At 40.6% G+C, this 22,520-nt stretch overlaps 1 protein-coding gene and 3 non-coding genes across 4 annotated transcripts; all 4 read left to right on the top strand.

The window, feature by feature from the left end:
• Nucleotides 1-50: 50 nt before the first annotated feature.
• rps11 (ribosomal protein S11) lies at nt 51-2,763 on the top strand. Its single transcript, XM_071471107.1, has 5 exons — nt 51-210; nt 719-859; nt 1,103-1,178; nt 1,861-1,990; nt 2,563-2,763. The coding sequence occupies exons 1-5, from the start codon at nt 196-198 to the stop codon at nt 2,684-2,686; spliced, it is 486 nt and encodes a 161-aa protein (XP_071327208.1). The 5' UTR covers nt 51-195; the 3' UTR covers nt 2,687-2,763.
• On the top strand, nt 937-1,021 carry LOC139619374 (small nucleolar RNA SNORD35). The gene has a single exon (XR_011690373.1). It is a non-coding gene; the product is annotated as a small nucleolar RNA SNORD35 (small nucleolar RNA).
• LOC139619376 (small nucleolar RNA SNORD35) lies at nt 1,637-1,722 on the top strand. The gene has a single exon (XR_011690375.1). It is a non-coding gene; the product is annotated as a small nucleolar RNA SNORD35 (small nucleolar RNA).
• Nucleotides 2,361-2,445, top strand: LOC139619375 (small nucleolar RNA SNORD35). Its single transcript, XR_011690374.1, has one exon. It is a non-coding gene; the product is annotated as a small nucleolar RNA SNORD35 (small nucleolar RNA).
• Nucleotides 2,764-22,520: the final 19,757 nt, after the last annotated feature.

The raw sequence follows: 22,520 nt of genomic DNA, 5'->3' as shown, positions 1-22,520 counted from the left end.
GAGCAGTTTAAATACCGTGTTTACCCTCTTTGTCGCAATTATCAGTTGAAAAAAAAAACGTTTAAAAAAAAAAAAAAAAAAAAATGTCTGTTGAATTTTTGTGCCTCGCCTTTTCTTGACGTCACTTCCCGTGTACTCGCAGTCTTCCGTCCGCCGCGCGCATGCATAGGCCTCTTTACGACTCTGCTGGCAAAGATGGCGGACGCACAAGTACGTTTGGGAGAACGGCGTGGTGAACTTAAATCGATATATACACATTTAAATAAACGTATTAGTCAGGTTATGTTAAGTATGTGCCATTATATGCTCCTTATACACGACCCAGAGCCATTTCAGACCACTCTCAGCGATCGTTAGCAGAGATTTGTTGATGCCGATGTGGATACCCTCGTGTAACGTTGAACTAGCCGGTGTGCTAACTTTGTTAGCTTAGCCTGCAACTATTAACTTAGCAATTATCAGTGCCTTGCTTTAATTGTTCTGCCAGTGGTAGAGAGTCCCATTAGAATATTTTCCTGTTATTGATGTTGACACTATGTCGTTTTAGCGAGTGGTGATAGTCAACGTTCATAAGAGGAAGTCAGCCTTGAACAAGCTAGAAGGGCCACCCGGCGACGTGACAAACGGATCGCCCTAGTGTACGAGTGTGTGGATGGTAACGTTAACGTATTCTCTGTGCTGCACGGCCTTCATATTCTATTTTTTTTTTGTTTCTCAGACCGAGAGGGCTTATCAGAAACAGCCCACCATCTTCCAGAACAAGAAGCGTGTTCTGGTCGCCGATGGTGGCAAGGAGGCCAAGGAAAAGCTCCCCCGCTACCACAAGAGTGTCGGGCTGGGCTTCAAAACCCCAAGAGAGGTAATTCGCCGTCCCGGAAATTCTAATACTAAGACTAATACAAAGAAAATGAAGCTGTCAAGTTTTTGACTGTAAGCTGCAAGTGATGCTTTTTCTCACGATGGTCTTCCAAGCCCGCAGGGTTCTGACGACAATGCCTTTTGGCAAAACTGATGCAGTCACAAATGTTTAAACATATCTTGATTTCACTGCAAGGGAAAATACTTATAGCGATAACACTAACACTGTCTTTGTTTTCTTCAGGCTATTGACGGCACTTACATTGACAAGAAATGCCCCTTCACTGGAAATGTCTCCATCCGTGGCCGTATCCTCTCTGGTCAGTTTAATACTTCACAACAAACTTGAACACTAGCCCGCTGGCACTGGCATGGGTTGCTGCAGTAATGTTTTGTATGAGTCCACAAATTTGCTGTTATTTAAACATTGGACTCTGCTGCAGTAAAACAAACTGCACACAAAGTGATGTATTGATACTCAAATTTTCCAGAAATGTGTAAATAAGAACATAATTATTAAGGACCACTTTACTAAATCAAGCAGTGGATGGTTCTTTATTTTGGTCTTATTTATAGTACAGTTTAAAGACTCCTCCTAGTCTTGAAAATGTGAGTTAAATTCAGTTCTTTAGTAAAAAGGGTCAAATACCCACACTTCTGTGAATACAGACATCAGTTGTGTGCATGTTTTAGATGCGGGTGAAGCAATCCAAGCCAGAACCAGCAGGCTAACTTAACACAAACTACATATTGGCAACTTTTGTTTTTGTCACTGTCCTGCAAATGATGTTTTTTCTCACGATGGTCTTCCAAGCCCTCTGGGTTCTGACGACAGTGCCTAATGGCAATACTGATTGTAGTCTAGTGACAATAAACTATTTAATAAAGCTAGAACAAGAAATTTCTCAGATCCTCCTAATGTCTCAATCTCTGCTTCAAGTGCCCTTTATAATATCTGTAGCAAGTTATTTATCACATACTTTGATTTTGTTTGTCCGAAAGGTGTGGTGACCAAAATGAAGATGCAGAGGACCATTGTTATCAGACGTGACTACCTGCATTACATTCGCAAGTACAACCGCTTTGAGAAGAGGCACAAGAACCTCTCTGTCCATCTGTCACCTTGCTTCAGGTATGACACCTCACATATTAATTTGATTAATATACAGTCGTAGCAAACAAAGAACAATCTGATGTTGATGGTTTACTTTCCAGACTTGGATAGTTCAGAAGATATACACACACACACACACACACACACACACACACACACACACAGGGTCTGGGAAATAGTTAAGTAATGTTTCCCTAGGCCAAATTTGATACCTGGCTTTATTTGGAAATTCTTTTCTAAAGGTGTAAAAACATTTTTTTTATTCAATTTTTTTTCCTCAAAAACTGTAATTGTTGTCACTGCTCACAGAAATATAAAAATGATTAAGTCAGTACATGTCTGTTGTCTAAATGTGATACAATCTTGCCTTTAAAGTGTTAGATTTTGCTGCAAATGATGTTTTTTCTCACGATGGTCTTCCAAGCTCAGGAAGCTCTGACGACAGTGCCTTTGGCAAACACTGATGCAGCTCAGCTTTACACGTCCCGCTCAGCGCTAAACCTTTACCTGCTTGACATTGGACAGAGAAAATGCCCCCCCCCAAAAAAAACACCCTTTTTAATGTCTGTGTGAATTGTGTTTTTCTGCAGAGACGTCACAGTTGGAGACATTGTGACCGTCGGAGAGTGCCGACCACTCAGCAAGACTGTGAGGTTCAACGTCCTCAAAGTGACAAAGGCTGCTGGAGCCAAGAAGCAGTTCCAGAAGTTTTAGGCGTTTTGACTTTGAGCAGGAACGCTGCAGTTACTAACTTGTCTCATTGTCAAATAAAAAAAAACGTTGTTTAAATAGCCCTTTTCTGCCTTTGTTTGTCTTTGTCAGTCTGAAATGTTCAACTAAATGATATATGCACATAAACTGATCAGCTTCTTCTGTTTTATTTTCCAAAGTGAATTCAGTCTTTGGTAGTGTGTAAATATAGATGTGGTGGTACACTGCATATTACCAGTTAATGTGTTTGAAGGATTATAGATGTAAAAGAGAATTAGTCTGCTTTAAATTTGATATAAAGGACAGCATCTAAATCTGGCCTGAAAGTTGAGTGAATGAAGACTTGAATTGGTAAACAAGTAGAAAAATTAGGTGAGGGATATTATATGGGGCATTTGTAGTTTGAAAGTTGTTTCTTCTCAGCATTTTTTGGTGTATTTGTAAATATTTAACTATTTAATATAAATTGAATTTCTTAACCAGTAAGAAGATACTTGACAATCGGGATAGGGCAGCTAAGATGAATGGAAAGTTTATTTTCTGTACTTTAGATTGCCCTCTTCACATCCTAGGAATCGCCAGACCCTGTATTACCAGTATTTAAAAAAAAGAGTGCAAGCATGAGCAATTTTAAAACAGCTGGTTACCTTGTAGCCCATAACTTGAAATGAAAGGAAAAAGAAGAATCAGCTTTATTGGTTAAATACAGTGTCCTTACCATCAAAAGGAAAACGGTCTATTGGTGAAACTTTATGTAAACAGCACTGCAGCACTGATGTGCGCAGAGCGATGAAATAGGTGAACAGGCTATATAGTGTAAAAATGTACTTCCATACACTTGGTGATTTAAAAACAGTGTATGCATGTTTACATATACGAGACAGGTGACAATTTAAAGGAAAAACCTGAAAAATGAGTGGAGAAGCAGAATGGTGATAGCCCCATCCATGTGTATGAAAATGATGTGAATCATCACAGTCACCAGATCTCAACCCAATAAAGAGGTATGGGAGATTTTGGACTGACGTGTTGGTGCTCTCTGCTACCATCATCAAAACACCAAATGAGGGAATATCTTTAGGAAGAATGGTGCTCATCCTTCCAGAGACTTAAAGAATCAATGTCAAAGATCACTGAAGCTGTTCTGATTGTACACGGTGGCCCAACACCTCACTAAGACACTTGGCTTTTAGTTTAATTTATCACCCATCTGTATGTGTACACAGTGTACAACCTGCATAGATTCCCAATGAAAGGACCCTCTCTTAAACGCTAAACGCATGATTAATTTTTGTGTAATCAATGTTCACATAATGAACACTTTCTCTTAAGGGAAATCAGACAGCTTGGATGTGAATGTTTTTTTTTATTTTCAGATTTGATTAGATCAAAATGAAACTAACAGCTGCTTCTCCTGATCCACAGCATCCTGATGTAATTGGGTTTTTGCAAAATGAACAGAGAAATAAAGAAAACAAGGTCTGTGATATGAAAAAGGTAAAGAGTTAAATCACGCACTCTATTGAGAGAAAAATATGTGGAACTTACATCAAGTCATCCAGCAGTGTGCTCATTCACCTTGGTGTGAGCAACAGGCACATTCTGATAGAACCTCAACTTTTAAATCTATGTCAGATTACAGAGGTGGAGTGTGAGCTATACAATGGAGGAACCTGGTGCAGGAAACTCAACATATATTTGCATCCATTGGTTGGGGCTCTACTAAGGCCCCACAATGTCAGAGTTTTGTGATTCAGTTTGGATTAAATTTAGTTGTAATTAATGCAGTGTGTTAGGGTATACCTTGATATTTAATTAGGGTGTTCTAAGGCATCAATATGCTTGTGCACTGCAGCGCCCCCCAATGGTTCAAAAGTTTTCAACATGTAAAACAAATGTGACCAACAGAGGGCAACAGATAACTGCTTTCTAGCTTGATATGAAATCCATACTTCAATTCTACACATTGAGCTTCTTTGTGTATCTGTTAAACTTTTTGTCTTTATTTGACAAGAGGTGGTTACAATTTTCAAAATGCAGGCATGTGTGTGTAAATGATCTCATTGTCTAACTGAATTTCTGTATTGATAATACTGGCTTCGAGAGAGTTGCTAATTTACAATTGTAATGAATCAAGATAGTTTTCTACAAATAATTAAGCTTCTAAACACCTTATTAATTAAAGCTTTAGTCAGGAACGTGATTGAATCATTAAATGTTCAGCATGTGTGAGTCAGGTCTGTTTCCCTCTTAATTCTGAGATCCATTTAATCTCAGCATTAGTGAAATAAAGATACACAAACAGGATTTAGGCAAACCCATTATATGGGTGCACAATCTGGGATTACAGTATTATTTGAGCTGTAAATATGCTGGGAACCTGAACGAAGGGAGGGAGGAGGGATAATTATCACAGAAACAAGTTGCTATGTTTGTGGTTGCTTGATATTTTTCTGCAAATGTTTCTTTTTTGGTTAGGCCGTAATTGTGGATCAAAGATAATCAATCCCTGTAATCCGATGGCCTCAGCATCACTAAGTGACGCTGTGGTATAATATGACCTGCTTCCTTTGTAGGGTTACAGCCATGATGATGCTTAATAGTGTCTGAGATCCAGATAAACACATGCAAATGCAACAAGCGTGGATCTCAGCGTATTCACGGCCTGTCTGCATCAGCTGAGTCATTTGCATGTGTCCTTATTATTGCTTGAGAAGATGACAGCTTTTCTGTATGGGAATCAGAAATCCCCACCCCCCCCAATCCCCACCGCCTCTCCACGCCCTCCTCCACTTAGCCTGGCCGTCTGTCTGCTGAGTGCCATGGCAGAGGGATCTCTATTAACATAATGATGCTGTACATGTTACTTTCCCAATGCTCCAGTGAATGTGGGCCATATGGTGATGACGTGGAGAGGAGAAAGTGGTTAATGCGAGCTCAGCCGTGCAAACAGTCTCATCATTTGATGATTAGCAGAGTAAGCAACCACCAGTCTGAAGGTTTGCTTTGGGAAAAAAAACAAATATTTCCCTCAATGATTGTTTTCACTTCACTTTTTCTTGTACTAACAGATACCCCAGCTCTCCATCCATCCTACTGTATTTGCCTAAACAGCAGCAAACTCAGCTTCAAACCGCAAATTGTCCTCTCTTGTGCTGGGGCTTTCCCAGCTCCGCAGACACTACGGGAGGGTGGGAGGGCCTCAGGATGTTCTCCGAATAACAGGCCCTCTCATGAGCAGACACCCCAGGGAGCATGATGGCCCAGTGGGCCACCCAGTCCACATGAGTGCTTACATGCTCCCACAGAGTGTTTGTTTGAGGGCAGAGGTCTGATCCCTCACAAAGACCAAACAACCATAATAAACCCAAGCTGACAGTGTTAAACTGTGATGGGTATGTTCTGTTAGAGATGCCTGTTGGTATAGCTCTATGTGTATTTTTTAAATGTTTGTTAATCAGAGAGTCAAGATTCGCCACTGAACTTCTATGTTTGGTCTTGATGGGATCGAACATTGGACAGAATCTTACAAAGGTGATGTGAGAGTTTGATTTTCAGTGTTTTTAAAGTTTACAGACAGAAACACTGGTGTAACCAAGCAATAAAACAAATGCTTGGCTGCACTACATTTTTACATGTATATTAGTTTTTGCAAGGCATTTCATTTTTTATAATTCTATTTATAACCCTTTGATTTTCCTCTGTGTCTGACGAATCACCTGCCGGGAAGATTCTTGGTTTAATTGCATGTTATCATAGATTATGTCGACTGGTCCCAACATGTGACATGAAGATGTTGTTTTCTGTTAAGATTCTGGTACACAGGATGAAGGAATGCATGTCTTGCCTTTGTCCCACATTTTTGCTGGATTTGAAAACAAATAGATGGTGACTAGAAAACTATTCAAAGAGCACGTTTCCACCCCCACGTCTTGAGAGACGAAAACATGTCTTGTCCCAGCTCGTGCTGCTAAACAACTCGGCCCTCCATTTGGAGGCATCGCCAAAAGGTGAGGATGAGCTGTGCAGATTGAGATTTAGTGCTGTATCCGTGAGAGGCCGTCGACCCGTCCAGGCTGGCAAGGTCAGCGTAGATAGCCCCCTGTGTGTCGAAACACCAAATATATTCCATAGAGAATGAATCCAGACGCATTCATCTTTATTTTTGCAACAGCACAGCAGGACAAAACATTGCTACCTACGCTCTGTATGGACGTCTCTCTCTTGTCTGTGGCAGCAGACACATGCTCTTTTGAAGTGCCTCACATTACATTCCTCCAGTTTGCCAACATGTTTACCCAGTGTCATGGAGCATGCTTGCCGTCGTGCTTACTTGTGTATCTAATGGCAGGGATGTTAGCTCAGAGGGTCAACCCAATGAGGGTAATGGCCACTATCAAAACAGAGGCCTTCTGGTGGCTCAGCAGGAGGTTTGGACAGGACAGGGTGGAGGGGCTGGGGTGGAGGACCCTTGTTCTGGGGTTGTTTGGAGGCTGTCAGCAGCACCCAAACTGTTTTCCAGCAGAAACAGCAGCAGAAGATGAGGCCTGATGGGCTGAACAGATGGAGACCACGTTCTGTGATGGAGCCGGGGCTGTAACAGATAAAGCCCTTCATTCTCTGGTCTGCTCTGCAGCGTCTTAGGCTATGCTAGATAGGTTTTTGTATTCCTCTATCTTCGAATTGTATCTATTTTCTCTCACTATACATTGACTAGTGGCCTGAAATAAGAACTGCTCTTATTTAAGAAAAAGTAGTAATAGCACAGAAATTATCGTGGGATAAATATTTGAAGATCCCTTTAATTTTGCAGCTAGGTGGGGCTAATTTTAATTACTTTATATTCTACTGGGTAGCTTAAATCTATAATAATACCTTTTAATTTGTGTTTAATAAATCCAAAAGGTGTATACTAAAACTGTCAGAAGGTAAATGTAGTGGAGTAAAAGGTGCAATGCACTGATTCATGTGTTTAAAAGACAACTAATCTCTTGACCAACAGATCCCTGTTGTGACTGGATATCTGTAAGCATAAATTCATTACATTCCAAATACTGAGCCAAGATAAGCAGTTGTAAAAAGTAGTACATGTACATGGAAAATTCATTAAATATCAGAGGTGGCGGATAAAGGTAAAATATGAAACCAATAAATGTGAATGTATTGTAATTTTGAGGTGCACTTCATACACGTTTCTCTTACTAGTTCTTTTCACTGCAGTATAATAAACCATTAAACCCATCAGTGTCCAGCAGCTCACTGCTGGGGTGCACAACAGGACGGCTGTGGGCTCTGCCAGGGGTCAGCACAGGGTCACCCTCCACATCTGGACATGTCATCAACCCTCCAGATCTGCACAGAGACAGCCAATGTTCTTGGACCAGAGACAGACAACATCCTATTGACAGAAATATGCATCACTGTATTCAGCAATGAACAAATTGTCACATGTATGGGCCACAAACTGTGCTTAAAAATATTAAATCTGGGTTGTGATGGTCTGCAGTCAGGGGTTAGTGTCAATGAAAGTAGATATGGTGGATAATGAGCATGTCATGATCTATTACTTTCAGGTTAAAAGGTTGTGGTCACAGTTATCAGTGTCTGATATCTACAACAGCACCGCGAGCTTCTTAACTGATTTGAAGTGATTTAACAGATGCGCACACTTCTTGTATCTCATCAAGACTGCAGAGCTGCGTCTCTGAAGATGTGTCTGTGACTGCTACATGAAAACATTGGTCATTTGTACCGCTGATTCTTATTTACATGCGAGTGAAAATGATCTGATGGGTAAAGTTCCAATCCTGTTGGTCGACTCCTGCAGAGCTCCATATCAAAGCGTATCAGTTACAGACCCTTGATTGATCGTCGCTCACCTGGCCCGTCTGGTAAGCTGAGATCCTTGCAACCACATCCCAGATTTTGCACGACAGCTCCTAATTCAATATTCTCATGTTCATGCCTGCCTGTCAGACAGACTGCATGTCTGGCATGTGTGAGTACGATGGGCATCTCCAGTTTTACAACATGCTGTCAGATCAAAGTGTGGGGCTGGTGCCAGCAGGTCACAGGACAGGGTGTTGTGTGCAGCAGCGCTCCCAGGTCATGTGTGAACCATCCAGCACGGCTGTCATCGGAGCATCCCTGGGGTGTGCTCTCGCTGAGTGATGGCCTCACACTGGGGCCCCGAAACTTGCAGTGCACAGAGCAAGCAGGATCTGGACTGCATATCCAACAAGGAGTATTATTAGTGCTTCATGTGTGATACCAGGTGTCTTAGGTTTGCACATGGAATACACTTATATACACAGACGTGCTCTGTTCTACAAAAAGTAGAACTTAAAAAGCATAATAAATAAATCAGATCATTGTTAACGGAGGCAAAACAACAACAACAAAGACTTACTACACAAATACCGTAAGTTTCAGTCCCATTGTTTGCAGGGGTTTCTTGTATTCTTTGAGCTTGTGTTTGAGTCTGTAACAAAAGAACTGTAAAGTGTAACACTTCTCTCTATGAAAGGTAACAGGAGAAACTCAAAGCAACACCCTACAGCAACAGTTTGTGCTGCTATTGAGTGGTTCCTCTTCAGCACCAGGAATTCACCCTGGCAGATGGCGGGGCCGAGGCCCCCGAGGCCCCAGGCAATGCTACACCCTGGGACCCGGATATCTAATCGTGCCCTGTTGAGCCTCTCACCTGCTGCTCCGCCGCTCTCAATGTTATCTCATCTCCCTGACCTATTGTGGCTCCCATCAGTGATAATGACAGTTGAGAGACCCACGCAGACCCGCAGCAGGGGCTCGTTCTCCCCGGAGAGAGGCAGGACCATGGGAAACCTCGGAGTAATCGATCTCTCCATCTCGCCTCCTCTGGTGGATCTGGTTTCTTATCTTGACCTGCAGACAGCTACTTGTTGTTTATGGCACAGATTGCTTTGATTTTCAGGGCAGCTATTCTTAGAGTTGTATGTAATGTTATTATTCATAATAAATTAGTTGTGGTTGGTCACTCTACCTCTTATAGACTGTAGTGAATGTTTGTGTATTAGCTACTGTACTTAGTTGGGAATATTTTTCTTAGACAGTGGACCAAAGCAGTGTAATATAAAATCTAGCACATATCTACCATCAATTTGTTTATTCAAGTTCTCTCTGCCATTCTACATTGTAGGTTTTAACCAGAGGAGCATTTTCACTCCTCCACCACGAGCTCATAAACTGTCAGACCGTAAATCTTGGGTAACCACAGTTGGTTGCATTTTGAAATCCAAAATCTCGCAACCGGCTTAACCAAACCATGCTGTTGTGGAGAGTTTTGTTGTTGTCTGTTTTTTTTTCTTGCTCTCCACCGTCTTAATTTTCACTCAGTCACTATCCCTGAGAAAACACCATCCAGTTCCAGCGTGACCTCGGTTCCCACTATCTCAGACAGATATTGTCACAGTGGCCCAGTTCTCACTGAGCTCTGCTGGATCGTTAATGAGACTTTCATTGCTTCATTTTGAATGTACCTCTTCTGCACAGTACATCCCTCTGTGGATGGGAAAGTGACCTGTTGTGGCAGAAATGTTGATGTAGTGTCAAACTTTATGTCAAGAGAAGAGCCACTTCCATGAAACTGCAGTTCTTCCTGGTGATAGTAACCAACTTGGGAGCCACTGCTCACACTGAAGTTACTGTACATGCAGCAAAGCAAGGTCTTTCTGCACAAAGGAAGATTCTGACAAATCATAAATGGTGAACATGTTTCTGGTCCAATCTACTGTATATGCTAGCTGAATAAACATGCACAGCAACTGTCATTTTCTTGGAGCACGGTGCTCTGACTTACTCTGTTATTTCACGATTCTGACACACAGGCAAATTCCCTGATCAAACCAACTATTTGTTCACTAGTCTATCCAAACCTCCCCACCCTGTCTGCAGTTCTAAGCCCACGTCTTCTCACTGAAGATGTAAGTCTATCAAAACTGTTCACTAATATATCTCTTTATTTCTTAAAGAGGCTAAATAATCACTTAAACAGCCAGGCACTCGACTTTTAGCAAGTGGTACTCAAACAGAACTTAACTGTATTTATTTTTAGCTGCAGATTTCATGTGCTGGTGAGTATTGATAGCAGCAGGATGTATGTTAGAACTGTGTGTCTCACTGATGTGTTGTTAATAGTTTTGGACAAGAGTTGAACCGTGTGACGCAGAGGAAGAAGCTCTTTCAGCCTTCGGACACTTAGACAACACCTTAAAGTGAAATAAATTCATTGTTGCTTTGGGACTTTCCAAAGTTTTGTTGGCTATAAAAATATAGCATCATCAAACTTATTGTTGACATTAAACTTACAGCTGCTTGATATTTTACAAATTTTCGATATTGCACTTACATAAAGTCGGGGAACTCAGAAGAATGATTTTAAAGAGACTGTATGAATAAGAGATATCCTGATTTACTCCCCTGAATGTGTCCAAAAACACTGGATCCTACATTTGCCATAATGCCACTCTAATGCAACAAGTCTGAAGATACAATACCTCTGATGGCACTGTCAGCAGCATTTTCTCAAACTTTGGCAAATTCCTTTCAGTGATACAGAAGATGTAGAACAACTGTGTTCACAAGCTGGGGGTGGTGTCGTGCCCTTTTAAAGAATGAAGTAAAATGTGTAGGTGAGCTCAGGCTTTGTCTAAATCAAAGTTAAAACAACATATGAGCAAAAAAAAACAACAAAACACTCAGTTAAAATCTTTGCTGTATTTTAACTTGCGCACTATATGTGCAGTAAAACATACTGTACATATAGTTTGACAATGATGTATTTTGAGTCCTGCTGCAAACATAAAAGGAAGGAAACAAAGAGAGTTTCACAATGATCTGTTTCATTACCCGTTTCTATATGAACAGAGAAAAAGAGTATCTTCTTGCTTCAGTGCACTTCAGGTGAAGAGAGAACAAAAGAGATCAAATGGAAAGAGCACACCCAATTATTGTCTGAGCGGCTTAAACTGTGTTGCCTTTGTAGTCACACAATCAATATGTAACCAAGAGAAGGAAATCGAGTTCTTTAGGCCTTTGACAATACAAAGAGAAGCACAGTGTATGGTTTTCACATGAGATCTTCTACAGACTTGGCCTCATTAAAGGCCACTTTGCAGTCAGCTTTTCCACTTCAGTGGGCTTTAAGGAGGATATGAGCCTTTGTCTAATACAGTTTACCATCATGGCAGAAGTTTGGTTTCAGTTTATGAACTTTGTGATTCACAGTTCAGGAAATCTGGAGGATTTTTTTCGTATTTTTCTAGCCCAGCAGAAAAACACACTCTAAATCAAATGTACATATGTTATGTGTAATGTTAAAACTCTTTCTATAATCATGAGATTCTGAGGATTTTTCAGGCTCAAATGTAGGTTTAATTATATCAAGAAAACTGAGAGTGTCTTAATGTCAAGTGAATCCTCCAACTTCTCCACTGACAGAAAAAGAGGAACTGATATTAAGTGACAGACATCACAGATACAAACTGGATTATCTGCTTTATGACAATTAATCCTGTAAGAAAACTCCCAAATTTATCATCAATGGCAAGTTTCCTCTTCATCACACTGTATTCATTTTTCAATTCAGTTCACTCATTTGTAGATATGGGAACAAGGTGATGTAGTTTGGTGCATTTATTAACATCAAATTTGTGATATTTTGTTATTGAGGTGACATTATGCAGTTCAGTGTGACTTGAAGTTGCTGATCTCCATTAGATGTATGAATCCAGGAGTTTGAGAGGACTTATTTTAAAGGCCCCATATTGTATAAAGTGAGATGTCTTGTATCAAAACTTAAAACAAACCAAAAAATTAAGTGTAAAATATGGGACTTTTTTTTTTCTCGAACAATGGAAATTAACATTTCTATTCAAAAACATGCAGAGATCATGACCTCCATGTCCTCAGTTGGAGTTATGGCCTATGGACATGCCTTTTCTGCAGGCAAAACAAACTGTGGAGCCCGACCCCCTCCCTGAGAAACAGAGCGGGGTTTCACTGCAAAAGAAACTGAAGTGACACTGCTGATAACCCTGTGCCATTGTGTGCCCGGGTGCCAGAGCACCCAGGCACACGCGTGTAAAACATGATGAAGATAAGAGCAAATCCCAAACATTCCCCAAAAGAAAAAACAAATCCTACATTTCTCTTCCACAAAAGCAAACACCAAAATTCCTTATCTTAAGATAGATTGCATCTGTAAGACCACCACCATTCAAAGAGAGGAAACTGATATTTTATCATGTTATGCCTCAGGGGACAAAATGGCATTTTGTAACTTATATGAAAATATACTTTGTTAAAAGAGAGAGCAGACTGGTGTGTGTGTGTTTACAGACTAATGGAAATGCATGCCACTTATGAAAAATCCCAATGGCCCATTAACAGCATCATAAACCAGTTTATCAGTCATGTGCAAACATTCAGTATCTTCACCAATTGTTGATCCATGTAAAACATATGACAACAAAGACACAGCATTCTTCTCGCGTTGCCATGTAGAGATATCTAGTCTTAATGTTATAAGGGCAAAGATCGTCCAAAGTTCACCACCATTAATTTTCTATGGGATACTAGTGAATCACTTTGCAAGGCATTTTGTGACTTCGGGTAATGTAAACTGATGCCCCTGCCTTGAAAGTAAAGCTGGGTTAGGTTACTATTACTGTTGTTAGTATGAAGTTAGCCGGACATGCTAACTTTTGCTGCTTACATTAAGGTAGATAAACACACTTACACATTTGATCTTGTGTTTTTTGGTTTTGGAAAAGTCTTAACAGACTATCACTCTTACTACAGCCCCACAAACACTGCTTTCATATGGCGAAATCCAAAGCTTGACAGATCTGCTTTATATTTGCTAAGCTATGATAAGACAATTGTTGTTCATGTTGGGAGTTGAGTGAGTTGAAGGGAGTTGATGTTTTCCAAAGTGCAAAATAACTAGTACCTTAAGATTCTCTCTCTCCCCCTCTCCCTCTCTCTCTCTCTCTTCATAGTTTGTATAGATTTTATTAGAACAAAAATCACTCCTTATCATAAGTGAAACTGCATTTTAGCTGTCAGGATCTGTCTGATCCAACACTGGAAATGAACTTTGTCAGATCTTGTGTTAATTAGACAAAATGCCTGAACAACTCCAGCTTTTGTAGATATTCTGGCGTAAACATGTCATGGCTCAGAAACATAGGACTCAAATCCATGACTCAGAGATACAAGTTCTGAGTGTTCACCTTTATTAAAAGGTCGCAGGTGAGAGCAGGTGAGGGCTAGGTGAGGGGTGAAATGCAAACTCCAAAAAGATAAAAAGAAACACTAGCGAGTGCAAAAAAAGCTGGACAAAATCTGTTACACTATCTCTCAGACTAATGCTATCTGGCTTGCTGTAGGCTATGCTAATGTTTTAGCATGCACACTGGATTTTCGGTGACAGTCCTCTTTGTTACATAAGATGACCAGCGGGCCAGACTCAGCGTATCAGCGTATTGCTGCAGTAATGACAACAAATTGCCTCAACACCGGTATGTGACAGTGCTGAAGTAACAGAAGAGGATTACACTCCATCAAACCTTTCTCAGGGGTTTATCCAAGAGCCACATCCTGCGCTCCATCAATAACAACAGAATCAATTTGTTTGCTTTTCACTTATCATGTGGAAAAAAGTGACTCATTTAATGACACACACAGAAAGAAGGAAAGAAAGAAAGAAAAAAAATCAAAGCTGCTCTGCATCCTTGCAAAGTGGCCCCAACATAAACAGTGATCTGTTGAACAGCAGAGTAAACTTCCTCTGCTTGCACTGGTGCACACACTTCCTGAGGGGATTGAGCGATGCATCAGACTGAACCCCGTTCTCTATGAAGGCTGGAAGTGTCTCACCCAACAGGCATATGGGCCAAATTCAAGCCACATGCTGACCACATGCTCTCACTGTTCTCCTGTAACTGTAGGTTATCTGTGGAACCCTCCTGAAATGAATACTGACTGTGTTAATTTTGTTTAATATTAAAAATACTTTTTTTTTTTTTTTTTTGCCGATATGGAAATGTAGGTCTGTCAGTCGGTCAGTCCACCACTGAGATGTATTGCTTTGAGATGCTCTACAGGCACTCATGGTAAACCATTGTGAGCACGTTAGCTCGGCACACTGCTGTGCCTAAGTAGCATGGCTATAAACTCTCATTTGAAGATCACGGTCTCAGTTTCAGCCTGAAATCAAGTAAATAATAAAACACAGCCACAGCTCAGTTTCCCACAATGTCTTGTGTTAAGCTGATTTTCCTTTCTTATAGATGATCTCAGCACTAAGATGTTTTCTGAGAAACATGTCTGTTACTTTATTGTTCTGGAGAAAGTGGATTAACTAGCTGTTTCCACTAATTCAGTGTGTTCTACAGCTTATTTTTGATTTCCTGCTCCATGACTGCAGATTAATATCTCCGGTGGCAGCAGCCCAACTGCAACAAACCCTTGACTAGGAGGGTCCCTAACCTCAGCACCCTGAGAAACACTATAGCCAGTATGAAGAGCCATAGCACTGCATAATTGGAGACATGATTGAGAAACAGTAGATATGTGTGATTTTTAGCCGCCCAGGGGGAGTCCCACCCAGGGAGAGTGGAGAGGAAGCTGTGCAGATGGAGGTCAGAGTTGGGTGGCTCACATCCTACTCACTATTTGTCCTGTTATTCCAATCTCCGCCAACACACAGGCAGGATCCTGATCAGGGATAATGTACAGGGAATCAAAAAAATCCTTTTTTTTTTTTTTTCTCCACAAGAGATTTTTATATTCAACACAACCAACTCATGAACGTGAAAGCATGAAATGACACTTCCTAAGCAGGAGGATTTTAAAGAGTTTTAAAATGCGGTCATCGGGGTAGACTTGCTATGAAATCTTGTAAAAGTCTCATAAAGCAGCATAATTAGAACTTTTTTTGTTCTAAACGACCATTTGTCATCTAGGATGCCAAATGCAACATTTACAGCTTGAATTGGCAAGTGTAACGTTCTCAAAGGCTTTGAAGACCGTCCAACTGATGCTCACCATTTCCATATATGATATCCCTCTGTGACTTAGTTGCAGGGCTTTTATTATGTTATTTCCACGCTGCCGCTGAATTTGGCCTGCAGAAGCTAAAGCTGGCTGATGTAATGTTTTTTATGGCTTAAGCAGAGAACGACCGTTCTCAGATGTTAAATATATCTGTGTAGATATCTTTAACAGTGCCTTCTTGGGACAGGACAAGGTAGTTAAAGAACTTTATATACAGTAAGTAACACTGGTCAGGTCTTCATGATTTTGACTGTTGACATCACCTAAATGATATTTGCTTTTTCCTGAAATCACCCGGATATGTCATTGTGTCTCTGAAGTATTTTGGTGATTTTGAAAAAATATCCAGCATGGGATTCACAACATGCAGACTACAAAGGCAAAGTCACAATGAGGACTCTTCCTGGAGATGTGACTACATTCACGTTGTCTCGACCGAGGTCACGGTGAGCAGGTCAGGCAAAGTATGGCAAAGACCAGCGAAGAAGCAGCAGCAGCAGCAGCGATGACCTGGGAAATCAGGATCTTTTCCGTCAATACTACAGAGACAAAGAGATGCCAGAGGACGATGACCCTTTCCTGCTAATCAGAGGGAGATTCGCGGAGAGGAAAGGACTCCTCCCTCCACCTCTGCTCCGGGAGTGATGAGGTTTCCATGTTTGTGTTGGCTCGTGGCGGTATGAAGGTACCTGTATCCTTTCTGGCAGAAGACAGAGATACACAGACTTATCTTCTGGCTATGAATGGAAAAGACGAACTCCGAAAGCTTCATCAGTCACGTTTGTTTATCATGCCCTGAATTTTGAATAAATTTCCTTTCTGTAGGTGATGCTCGACTTGTTTAGGAATGGTGCTCAAATCATTGTCAAATTATAGAGTACTGTAATCATTTCGTTTCCTTTCACATTGTTTTGCCCACATTCTTGTATAATACAATCCATTAACAAAGTTCATGTAAACCAAAGCTAAACTCCACTTATACAAACAATCCAGGTCCAAATCTACCTGTTTCCATGTCATTTACTCATCTCCTCCCTTGTGTTTTCCTTTTGAGCCACACTAACACTTGGTTAGTCCGTCAGTGCTCTGCTTTTATCCAGACTGAAATGTCTCAACAGCTACAAGATGGATCGATGTTAAAGTTTGTACAGACATTCAAGCTCCCCAGAGGATGAATCCTACTGACTTTGGTGAATCCATCGCTTTTTTTTACAATGATTTTAAATTTGGCACACACATGCACGTTCCTCTCAGGTCAAATTGTAAAAACCTTCGTGAATGCCTGCAGAACTCATTCATTTTTTATTTTCCCTCAGTATTTTTGTGGCACAAAAAGAAAAAAGAGTTTTTGCATGAATTCATTCTGTATTTATGAGAACATGCTCGTAGTCCTCTGAATCCTTTGATGGATAACCCAAACTGATCTGATATGAAAACTCTTTTTGTCCTCTCGAGCTGTTCCCTCAGTTTCTTCAACAACAGCTCTATAGAGAGATCACCGGGACCTTTGAAGAGGTCCTTTTCAAACATTTTGGTCGAGCACTGACTGAAGATGCATATCTAAGTGTGCTTTGACCTGATCTGTCTTCATGCCGGCCGAAGTTCAAGATATGTCCAGAGCCCTGACCCACTTTCATTCATTCGCTCTGATCGTCTTGACTGTGGGCCGTGACCCCGGTAATGTTATACAAACGTCATGTGTCACAGGACTGACAGCTCCCGTAGGACAGGGGAGCGTTTGGCCTGTGAGCATTGTCAGAGAGTCCTTTGTGGACGGACAAAGACCTCTGGCAAACTGAACAATGGTGTTTTGCGGACAAGGTCAGACAAAAAAAAAAAAAAGACTGTGAGGCAATGTTTCTACTTTCAAACTTATCTTAAAACTTCTTCTGTAGAATGTTTCATAATCTCTGTTATTTCCCCCAAACTATTTATTACTCAAGTTGGCTCTTCCTTTGAGCAAAGCTTAAGAGGAACAAAGTATTTTGTGTTGAAGCACAGTATGGTTCCTTAATTATAGTATATCAAGATTTTGAAACTTTATCACATACCCTTTATGGCTGCTCATACTATAAGCTTTGATGTTCAAGGTCAGATGTTGTAAAGTTGTAATTGTGTAAAACTCTGAGTGGTAAATTGTCTTTAAGAATCTAGACAGGGTTGTGTTATTGTAGGATGATACCACTTTTGCTTCACACCCCCATGAGATTTCACTGCAGTGATGCTGTGACCATCTTTTTAGAGTGAGCGTCTTCTGGTTTAATTGGAGAGAATGTTTATTGCCTATTTAGTGCATCTAAATAGATAACCTGATGAAGCCCAGGGTTTGATCAAAGACATCGGCAGAAAGCTGCATTCCTCTGCAGCCGTCACCTCAAAGGAGTCACAGTCCAGCTACAGTAAACAGTCAGGACAACAAGCTGTGCTTTTTATCTCAGTTTTATTTCTGCTGCACCCTGTAGCTTTGAGGCTCCACAGCTGAAACCATCCCCATAACATTAAAGTTTCTTATTATAGTCACCATGTATTAGTCAACATTTAGCATTGTGTATGTCTTGTCCGCAGAAAAGTAAAGAAAAACACTGCAAGGAAGGAATGTTGAGACTGATGCACAAATATTGTTCTTAAAAAACACTGTGATACCCTCAGAAGACAGTGTCAGTGGTGGAAGGTAACTCAGCACAGTGGGGTCCAAAGGTCTGAGACTTGAGTATCTCCATTTATGGTATTTTAAGCCTCTACTACCCTGCATTTACCTCACAGCTATAATTATTATACTTTGCAGATTGAGATTTTGTGTCAAAAACATGTTATGTGAACATAGAATATGATGCTTTGTTGCATATAGCATAGAAAAATGAACAGCTACGACATTTAAATGCTACTCATATATGATATAATACATCAGCAAAAATTCTAAATTTGTTTAGTAAGCAATTGTGCAACACTTACAGAGGCCATTCTCTTGCCTTATTTATTACTTTTACTATTTTGCTGTTAATTCTTAAATACGATTTTAAATGCAGGACTTTAGTAAAGTATCTGAATACCTCATCCACTGCTGGCCACTTTTGTGTTTTGCATATTGTATACATATAGGCTCTATATCCATAAAGAATATATGATGAGATAGCAACTGGAAAATATGTTGAACTCTCTCACAAGGTAAATCTTGGGGTCTGGGAGATTAAAAAACAAAGATATGATTCTCAAATCTAGTTTCAGTTTTTGGACTTTTCTCTAATTTTTGTTTTTTGTGTGAAATATTTGATAAATTTGACCTCTCTGGGCCTTAAGCCTGATGTCTCTGTGGTGAAGCATGCCAACAACTCACAGACATCTGAAACATGTGACAAGGAGTCCAGACCAGACACAGTTTTTTGTACTGGTTTACAAGTCAAAAAGATTGGGAACTACGGGTTTAATCTTTACCAATGTGTTGTACTTTAGGGTAAAATCTTTGTCTGATAGTAACTCGCATTTCACTTCTAAAATGTAGTGAAGCTGAAGTATTAAGTACCAAGCATGACATGAAGTAAAGTACAAGTTCATCAAAATTGTACTTAAATACTATACTTGAGTAAATGTGCTTATTTTACACCACTGATGCACTTTTAGTTTATTTTGATATGCAATTCTAAATTAAGGTTAATTTGTGAAACTTAGTTGCTTCTTGTTTGTCTGCTTGTTTACCTTGAACCTTGATGTCAAATTTCTTAGACCTGCAGATGTACGTAGAAGTAAATCTGATCCTGGCTCCGATTCTGAACCAGATTCTGCTGTTCCTTTGCTGAATAAAGCCATGTTTTGTCAGTGATCCCAGGGCCTGAAGTCCTATTTCATGTCCCAGAGAACAGACGGCTTAGTGATGCAGCAAGCTGCCATGGAAACCAGAGTTGTCTGTTGTGTTGGTTGTGTCAGAGATCCGCCCTTTTGCCCTGACCCCTTCCCTCAGTGGCGGCACACTTTCCCTGGGGGATTTCAGATACAACATCTGTCCACCCCCTCCTCCCTGCTTTTGACCCACCCACTCCAAAAGCCAGAGAGCTTCTGGACTGGCTCTTCTCAATAAAGGCCCTCCACACACACCTGCTGAGTGGGTCAGAGGTCACCATCCAAGCAAAGGCACATTACCATGACCTGACAGGACTCCAGCCTGCATCAGACTCTCATACAACATAGCAAAAGAGAAAACAGTCATTCTTACACTTTCTGAAAAATACAGCTCCCATCACCCTTCAAGCTATCTCTGAAAAAGATCAACATCTTTTATTGTGATGTCTGCTGAGAACACGAGTTATGTGGATTTTATATAACATTAAATCAGCTTCTCATAACACTTTCCTTTTTCATTTTCCCAGATTGTTGCGTCTGGCTGCTGCGTCATGTGACCACTGAATGTGGAGACAGCGTCTGTGCCTGTGGTGCCTGCTGCCTCGCCGGGCCCTGAAGGAATCACCCGGCCCTCATCAATCTGCCTCCACATTCCACAATAGCTGACAAAGGGACTCCGCTCTGTCAGCGGCAGATGGCTTCGCCTCGGGCTGTCCACGCCAAGCACCCATTGTTTAGGCTCCGGAGTTTGATGCAGGGACCTTTGCTCCTCCTCCTTCAGTGTCACAAGAGGATACTGGGGTGCAGAAGTCGAATTCTGAATGTGGTGAAATAAACAGCGCCTGATATTTCGTGTTGGTTTTAATATAAGCTGAAACGCATGTTGCTAAATCTATAAGGATGTTCAACTTTATGTTATACAGTGGGTGGAAAAAAGTGAAATATTTGTGCTGTGACAAAAAAGCTGTGATCTCTCTGGATTATCCTGATTCCCACAGGGACACAGGAGGCAAGCGTGGCCCCAGCAGGCAAACAGCAACGGGCTCTCACAGCTTGCTATCATACTGGGAGCCATGTTTTTCTTTTGTTGTCTGCAACCAAGAAACACTGAGTCAAAATAAGGCAGTTTTTGAGAAACAGATAAAAATACATTTAAAGTGAGAGTGGTGATACAAAGAAATGCCAGAGCCGGAGTCACTGATATCGATAACACAGTTTACTGGTAAATTATGAATGTTTATTGTCTGGGAAGGTGATTGATAAGCCAGTACATGATAAGAATAATGTTTATGTGTCAAGAAAGTGATCTATAGTGGATCAGGTTTTTGATATTGATCCTATTGACTCTATAGCATCAATACTCAAAACAAGACTTAGTGTCAGTTGTATTGATTCAATCTCCACTTTCCTAATTTGAGGTCACAACAATCCAAACCTTTTCGGAAACAAAGTTCAGTTGCAGTTTTACACGCAGATAAAGCTACACAGTGGGCTTTTGTGGGATCTGAAGGTGCAGTTTGGTTAAAGGTCTTGTAACAATTTTATGGCCCTTTCTTGCCGCTCTCTTTCTTTCCTGGAAGTGGAGGGAAGTGAAGTCTTCTTTATGATGTGGGATTCCTTGAACGTGCTCACTGAAAGCTCACAGCAGCTTTGACTGACTCCATTCAGCAATTAACATAAAGCTGCCTCTCCATTAGAGAGCATGCAGCCCCGGCTCTCTGGGCTTTTTGTGAAGGAGCTGGCTATGTTTAACACATCTGTTGTCTCCCATGTCTGAGCAACCCACAGACAGGTCTGTTCACAGTGATCCTTTTATTTGGCCCTGAAAGGACCTATAGGGGCTCCTGATAGACGGCCTTCATTCCAATGGAAGTGGAAAGCCAGATAATGGGAAGAATGGGGAGCCACCACTCCTGCACACCCCCTGCTCCAAGCCCCTAAACATCCCTCTAAAGGGCTCCTCTTAAACAGTCTGATGCTGAGCCTAATCATGTTGAATTGAGAAACCATGTCTAAGGAAATTCCCGCCTCTAAACTGGGTGTTTTTTCCTTTAACATTTAAATTTAAATTTAAAAAATTGAAAGGAAAGCTGGTCTAAAATGACCAATTTTATTCAAGGTGATGATGTAGAAAAAATTTATGAAAAGCAAACTAGTCCAAAGTCGAGTTCAGCTTTCAGAAAATCAGAATTAATGTGCATTTCCATCTATACTGTTCTGTAATTAGGAACTGAGCATCAACTAAACCTCAAGCAAACATGATGTGGGAAACATAATGAAAAGATTTTCCTTGTTTCATGTATTAATTTGGTGAATGCTTCTCCCATCTAAAGTGTTTTGTCAGCTTTCCATTACACTTTGTCACATTCTGGTTTTATTGATACAGCGACTTTTCCACAACAGTGAAGTGTACGAACTTTTTTGAAAATATTTCAAGTTTTTCTCTGTTTTTTTGTCGTACAAATTAAAAATAAGCATAAAAATGGGTAGATGGTTAGTTTCCACTGAATCAAAAGAGCCAAGAGTTGATGTAAATAATAAAATTTTGTGGGTAAGTTAAAATTCATGTCCTTATTCTTTAGCATTTTATCAAAACACGCCTTTCATATACTCCTCTTTGGACTTCTATTACCAATAATTTATGTTTGAAGCAGTAATTTTGACCACATGTTTAAAACACCAGGGTCTGGATAGTGTAGCAGGAACATAGAGGTCAGAGTTTCATCCATGGGAGTGGAAGGTTAGGAGGGTCAGAGGATGTTTACCGCACTGTTTCAGCATCACTGATCAGGACAGCACAGGGATGGAAAGACAATAGACAAAACAATGTCCTATTTAAAGATGGGTCACTGCTATTTATAAACCGTGAACAGTGAGGAGGCCAGAGGAGGTGGGACAACATTTC

The sequence above is a fragment of the Trachinotus anak genome, unplaced genomic scaffold, assembly GCF_046630095.1.
Source record: "Trachinotus anak isolate AG129_WGS33_773 ecotype Australia unplaced genomic scaffold, CSIRO_AGI_Tana_v1 ptg000003l, whole genome shotgun sequence".
NCBI lineage: Eukaryota > Metazoa > Chordata > Actinopteri > Carangiformes > Carangidae > Trachinotus > Trachinotus anak.
Note: the sequence above shows the minus strand (reverse complement) of the source record. Positions and strands in the feature narration are given on the sequence as shown.

Bases quoted from the DNA above. Each gene is read 5' to 3' on its own strand.
- rps11 (XM_071471107.1), top strand. The intron at 860-1,102 runs GTAATTCGCCGT...TGTTTTCTTCAG, and splicing joins GCTTCAAAACCCCAAGAGAG to GCTATTGACGGCACTTACAT. The intron at 1,991-2,562 runs GTATGACACCTC...GTTTTTCTGCAG, and splicing joins CATCTGTCACCTTGCTTCAG to AGACGTCACAGTTGGAGACA.